Source organism: Myotis brandtii, unplaced genomic scaffold, assembly GCF_000412655.1.
Source record: "Myotis brandtii unplaced genomic scaffold, ASM41265v1 scaffold1631, whole genome shotgun sequence".
Classification (NCBI taxonomy): domain Eukaryota; kingdom Metazoa; phylum Chordata; class Mammalia; order Chiroptera; family Vespertilionidae; genus Myotis; species Myotis brandtii.
In genome coordinates, this window is record NW_005355967.1 from 241,953 (window position 1) to 248,778 (window position 6,826).

General features: G+C 43.2%; 1 protein-coding gene and 1 long non-coding RNA gene across 4 annotated transcripts in view; both read right to left on the bottom strand.

The window, feature by feature from the left end:
• The window catches only part of EFCAB14 (EF-hand calcium binding domain 14), a 39,311-nt gene extending 32,491 nt beyond the window's left edge, over positions 1-6,820 (bottom strand). For all 3 annotated transcript variants that reach the window (XM_014536487.1, XM_014536488.1, XM_014536486.1), the window contains exons 1-2: positions 5,810-6,820; positions 3,943-4,091 (exon numbers count right to left, since the gene is read on the bottom strand). In XM_014536487.1, coding sequence (XP_014391973.1) covers positions 3,943-4,091; positions 5,810-5,991 — 331 coding nt within the window. In that variant the 5' untranslated portion in view covers positions 5,992-6,820. The remainder of the gene's footprint in view (positions 1-3,942; positions 4,092-5,809) is intronic.
• On the bottom strand, positions 4,128-5,403 carry LOC106725425. The gene is made up of 2 exons (XR_001361306.1): positions 5,263-5,403; positions 4,128-4,561 (listed from the first exon to the last, which is right to left on the bottom strand). It is a non-coding gene; the product is annotated as an uncharacterized LOC106725425 (long non-coding RNA).
• Positions 6,821-6,826: the final 6 nt, after the last annotated feature.

Below are 6,826 nucleotides of genomic sequence, written 5' to 3' on the forward strand. Positions count from 1 at the left end.
ACTTTTTTTTAAAGGTATCACTTTTTTTAAATACATTTTTAAAATTGATTTCAGAGAGGAGGGAGAGGGGGAGAAAGAGATAGAAACATCAATGATGAGAGAGAATCATTGATTGGTTGCCTCCTGCATGCCCCCTACTGGGGATCGAGCCCACAACCCAGGCATATTCCCTTGACCGGAATCAAACCGGGGACCCTTCAGTCCACAGGCCGATGCTCTATCCACTAAGCCAAACCAGCTAGGGCGTCTCTAAAAACTTTTAATGCAACATTTGGTTTACACATGGTTTGTAGGACTACACATCCATCTCATACAATAAAAACATTTTACCACTCTAAATTATGCAACACTTAGCATTTCAGTGAATTTAGTTTACATTTTCAGTGAGGTTGCAAAGTAACTCATCCCACACGTCTGCCATTCCCAAATGGTCAAACATCCCAAGAGTGTGTGTGTGTGTGAAGAGGGGGGAGGAGGAGTCTCTCTCTTTCCTGCAGTCTATACAAATTAAGTAGAAGGTAGAAGTGGAAGATAAACACATAAATAACTTGGGTTACAATTATTAACTAATAAACATATAAAGCTGACAAGCCCTGAACATACTCTGGATGCTGAGGATTGTATGAGCCAAGAAGGGATCATATTTACTATCTGATTTGGGGCCCTGTAGGAGAAACAAGTCAAGTCAAGGCACTCTGACTCCACAAATAGGAGAAATAGGAGGAAGAGTAGCAAACAACTTATGATTACTTATTCATGTTCTTACAACATGGAAAGCAACTCATTTAAAATTTAGTATATTAAGACTCAAACTTACTTAGCTCTTCTCCTGATCTTCAAGATCAAAAAATGGAGATTTCTGCAAACACCCTTCCGACAGAACATATAAAGCTGATAGCAATATTTTATGTCTTTATAGTTTGCAATAAACTTTTATGTAACTATTAAACTTGCTATTGAGTGCCTACCATGTGCCACTCAGTGCTAGTGCATAAGAAGACCATGAAGTTCTCAGTTCAGCAGGGAGTGAGGCATGAGGCATTGTCACAGTTACTATATGGTGTTAATACACTATGACAGAGGAATGCTCAAAGTGCTTTGATAGCACGAATACATCTTTATGTCTGTTGACTCGTTGACTGCCAGGTCTATTACACATATACTTTAAAAAGGTTTTATGGATGGGAAAGTGAAGGCTCAGAAAGAATAAGTGACTTGTCCAAGTTTTACAGCTAGTAATGAGCAAGCCAGAATTCAACAGTCAAGCCTTTTACTCCTAGAACCAGCACTCTTTCTAGTATACTCCAGCTACCATAAATACATACATCCTAATACCCTCATTATCACAAGATCATTTAGGAGATGCTTAGTGCATTAATCTTTCCTTCTTTTCCAAATTCTTTTTTCTATTACTCTAGTGTTTCATAGTTGAGTGAAAAAGAGGGATGATTAGGAATAGATCTTCCTTAGAATAACTGTGGAGGTCTTTTGGAGTACCTGGAATACTGAGCTAAGAGTTTCAAGGCCAGCCAGTACTTTTAGCTTAAGGGTCAAGTTACTCCTTGAATACAAGATAAAAAACATGAAGCCTCCCTGCTTTGCTTTCTGTTTCAGCAACCTTACCTCCTTTCCTCACAAGTGTCTTGGAAAATTTATTGAAATGAAGAACAATGGGCTCTGAATTTTTCAAAAAAGTATTAAAGCCAGAATAGCAGATGATCTTATTTAAGTCAGTGAGTTCCACTGTTCTCCTGAAAATCAAGAGGTATAAATGTTGAAATATATTTAAAGCAGAATTCAAGAAAGATTATTTAAGCTTTACAAGATTGACCTCATTTAGTCAAGATAATAGTTTTCACAAAAAAACTCGAGCCCTAGCCAGTGTGGCTCAGTGGATAGAGCACCGGCCTGCGGACCAAAGGATCCCAGGTTCGATTCCGGTCAAGGGCACGTACCTCAGTTGCAGGCTCCTTCCGGGCTGGGCCCCGACCCTGGTCGGGGTGTGTACAGGAGGCAACCAATCGATGGAAAAATATCTTTGGGTGAGGGTTAAAACAAAACAAAACAACAACAACAAAAAACTCTTGGGCAAGTAGTTCACAATGGCTCAGTTCATGGACTGACAACATGCCCCAGGGCCCAGCCCCTATCCCTCAGGAAGTCCTGCTTTAGACATTATAGGTGCTGGCATTTCTATTGTAGCAAACCAAAGCCAACAATGCAGTGGGACTGACAATTCTAAATCTGCTTTATTCAGGGGCCTGAGTCTCAGGGGAATGTTGCTCAATTATATATATTGGGTCTCATAGCCCAGGGTACAATTCCTGGAATCTCCTGAATATAGTATTTCCAGGAATTGGGATTAACAAGTGCTCAATAAATATTTGTTGACTTGTTGCCAGGTCTATCACATATATTCTTTAAAACTGCATTTCTAGACAAAGAAATTCGCTGAAAAAGGTATAAATTACTTGGGTGTCCTGTAAACACAGGCACAGAAGAGTCAGAGAAAGGAATTCGAGAGGTAGAATTGAGCAATGTTTTGAAATGTATAAATAAATGATTGCTACATGTGATCAAAACAAGCTGTAGCACAAACCTAAGAAGTCCAACTAATTAAGGAGATGACGGCACAAACAGGTGTCTTTGCTGGTTGTTTACAGTTAAAACTGTTTCTGAAAACCTCGTTTCCAAGTTATGATTACTCCTTACAAAGAAAACACTGGCCTTAGAAACACCTTGCAATACGGCTAAGGACAATCATTAAGGAGGAACAACAACTAGAATACAAATCTCATTCTTTTTTACACTATACTCTGATTCCACTAGTTGATAAAACATGTAAGTCAGGATGATTCTGGCAGAGAATGACTTACCCAAGGCCATTCCCTAAATCAGAAACTTAGAAGAAAACCAGTTAGTAGTTCAGCTTTTTTTTTTTTTTTTTTTAAGCAACATCACTAGGAATGTCATCAACACACTAAGGATTAGTTGTCCCTAGATCAGGTTCAGAACTTTAGTAACTGCAGGCAGCAAAGAGAAGCTGGAGTGAAGGAAAACTAGGATGTTGTGATTTCCCCAGGCTTAATATGGGAAGTAAGGAAAGAACTCTAATTCCAGTTCTGGGGCTAGATTTCTTTATGATCTTAGGAAAGCCTGGTGGTCAGTTTCCTGATGTGTTAATGCTGCTAAGGTTAGGGAATTTGTGATTAACTTGGAACTGGTTCCTTAGCTTAGAAAATTAACTCTTGAAACTGAGAACCGAAGATCTCAGTGTTGGTAAACGAAGATATTTAAGTTAAATCTGGTAGAAGCCAGCATGCAAACACATCGTTTAGAAAAAGTACTTTGCATATGCAAAACACAACTTTATAATTTAGAATATATAAAACTCCATAACTTAAGAAAGTCTCTTACACTTTGAAACCCACTCATGAGAAATATTTATTTGTGACTTGGCACACCGTAAGCACTTCATAAATGTTGGCTATTATTATTGCCCATTCCTATGTTCTTATACAATTTTTAAGAAGGAAATTTTTTTGACAGATTCCCATATTCTTTCTCAAATGGCCTGAGGAAGAAGGAAATAGCCCAGTGCAATGAGGAAGTATAAAGTGGCAACAGGTGGAGGTTAACCAAGGTTCTAGACTCCTGGACCTTAGTGCTTCCCTTTTGTGCCCTAAATGTTGACTAAGATGTCATTTTTCAGATGCTATTTGTCCTGATGGTGCATAAACACTGTTTTTTGTTTGTATTTAAGACAAATAACTGTTACTATATTGAAGTTGACAGCTAAGAAAGAATATAAAAATGCTGAAAAAAATGTATAATGTATAATTGCTTTACCAATGGGCAAAACCCTTAATTCAGCATGGTCCACTTTGTCCTAGATCCTGGAAGAGAATCCAAGATTATACTCTGAAATATGCGACCACTTACTTGTTCTAAATTTCTCCTTGAGGGTATCCAGATCCTCCTTCAGAGCAACTTGCATCCACACCAAGCCCACGCAGGCCACGACACAGGCGGCAAGGATGACAAAAGCACAGAGGGGATAACAGATCTTGCAGCATCGTAAATAGTCTCCCCTGATCACAAGAACAAATTCAACCAAGAGTACAAAGGTGATTATGAGCACAACTTTATTAGAAATAGCATTCCTGTACTGCTATGCAATTATGTTTTTAAATGAATAAGCAGTTGATTTACCAGGGAATATCGAGTAACATAGTTAAATCTGAACAGCAAGTTGAAAATAACCAAGTAATATGACCTATGAAGAGGTCATCTATCCAGTACAAAAGTTTAAAACTTCACATGAAACAGAGGACTTCCTGTGGGCCACAGGAAGCACCTGTGGGAACTGCAGCTCACTGCAATCACGACCAATTCAAGTCTTTGGAAACAATCTCAGGTTCGGAAAGTGCCAAGACCAGGGCTTCTCTGCAATTCCATCACTGTACTGTAATTTACCTACCTGCCTCTGTCAAATGCATGCTCACTCCAGGGGACCCTGTTTCAGTTTATTGAAACTTCATAAACTTTTGAGCAAGTTTTACTGCAAATGGAATGAAAGAAATAGGAACTGTAGGGTGAAGTGGACACCTGGTACACTCTAGCTATCGGCTTAGAAGAAAGGAAGCATAGAAAGGAATTAGATTTCACACCAAATTTCAACCAACACTCAGGTCTAAATTAACCCAGAAGGGTAACTATTCCAGTTGAGCTATTCCATTTCATCAGATCTGCACAACCCAAACCTAGGGTTGTCCTTAACTACCTAATCTGGCAAAGCTCATTAGAAGCCAAATCCTTCCTTTAACAAAATAGGACAAAGATACTCTAAACCAGCGGTTCTCAACCTGTGGGTCGCGACCCCTTTGGGGGTCGAACGACCCTTTCACAGGGGTCGCCTAAGACCATCGGAAAATACATATATAATTACGTATTGTTTTTGTGATTAATCACTATGCTTTATGTTCAATTTGTAACAATGAAATTGGGGGTCGCCACAACATGAGGAACTGTATTAAAGGGTCGCGGCATTAGGAAGGTTGAGAATCACTGATCTAAACAAACTCAAAGGATTCAACCTCTTTTCGAACCCCAACCTTCTGCCTAGCTAGCCCTTGCTTCCACATGCTCAGCAGAATATCTTTTCTTTTAATGTAGTCCCTGAGAGGGTCCAAGGCACCTTCCAGGTTCCCTCCAGCCCTTTCCCAACCCTGAGCCCTAATTCCCAATGTCCTCAATACTCACTACTGGATCAGTCTAGTGGTTGCACCATTTGAAAGTGGGTTTGGGAAAAAGCTGCCTCTTCACTTTGTCCTCCATGCTCCATTACTCTCAAGGCTCGTACAGTATGTCCCTCAACAAATTCTTCCATCACTAAGATTCAGATTCACAAGAGCGCAAAAATAAATAAATAAATAGTTTACAGTCTTAAGGCCCCTATCTTGGGGGACCTTAAAAAAAGGCTACTTCCAAAACCTTGTCTGCTCCTATGTTCCTATTCTTAGCTTCTTTGCTCCTCCTGACTTGGTGTTCCTGGGCTCCTGGCATCTTCCTCACATCCACACTTCCACCCTAGGTTTAGAGCGCTTTTTTGTACACTTACAGACAGATCTCTAACTTATCCTTCATTGAGAACCTGAAGAAACAACTTTTCTCCCTCTTTGCCTTCCAAGGACTACACCGACTGATTTTTCCCCCCCCTAAGAACTCCCTTCTCCTCTTCAATTTGCCCCCTTGGTCGTGCAAGGAGCTGTCTTCTCCCCATCCCACCCCTCACCACCGCATCACTCACTTGACAAAGCGAGAGCGATTGCCAACTACACCGAACTCCTCTTCTTCCTCGGAGCTGGACTCGGAGTCCGAAGCAGGAGGCTCAGTGCGAAGCAGGCGGTGGCCCGAGCCTTTCTTGGGCTTCTTTCTCCGGCTCTCCCCAGACAAGCCAATCAATGCATTGAGCTCTTTGCGCTTTTTCATCTTCTTGTGTGGGGTGAGCGGAGCACCCACGCCGGAACTGCCAGGTTCGTACCCGAGGCCCAGCTCTCTTGCTACCTTGGAGCTGCCTTCCAGGGTGGGGGATCCTGGGCCAGAGCCCCCTGGTCACTCCCACCCAGGGGTGGGACTGACCAGATCCGCTGGGAGCTGGAGACTGGAGCCCAGAGGAAACTGGAACTGCTGGGTGGGGGAAGTCACATAGATAGGGCCGGGGAGATGGTGATCCAAAAAGTCCTGGGCATGAAGTGTCAGTTAAGAGGGTGTGAAGGGGATAAAAACCAAGCCAAGAACGAGCGACGCTCAGCCCTGATAAGTAGATAATGTTCCTAAGGGTGCTCCGAGAGCTGGGGAAGGGCACACGGACGGGTGCTCTGGGCTTCCGGGCAGGATTTCCAATGGAGAGAGAAGAGAAACTTGTTCTTGAACGGGAGGCAAGGGAGAGGCGCACAACCAGACAGTGCGAGCGCGCCCGTCCCTCCTCAGCTGGAGAGGTGGCAGCAGGAGGGGCTCCCGGTTGCTACCGTCCGGACACAGTCGGGGAGACAGCCAATGTCCGGGTCGGCGGTGCTCACTGTCCTCCGGCCTTAGTTTGCAGGAAGTCCAAGACCGAGGAAAACCCAAAGGCCGGTACGGAGGGCTCGGCCTGGGAGGAGCCAGTCCCGCGCCCCGGGAGACCCCAGCCCCGCTGTCTGGGCCTGGGGGCACGGTGCGGGAGGGCGACGGCGGCTCTGCCCACCTGAAGAGCTCCCGCCCGGAGTTTGAGATGTTCCGGCACCGGCGACTCTTGGCAGCTCACAAGCGCCTTCTTCGCTCCGTC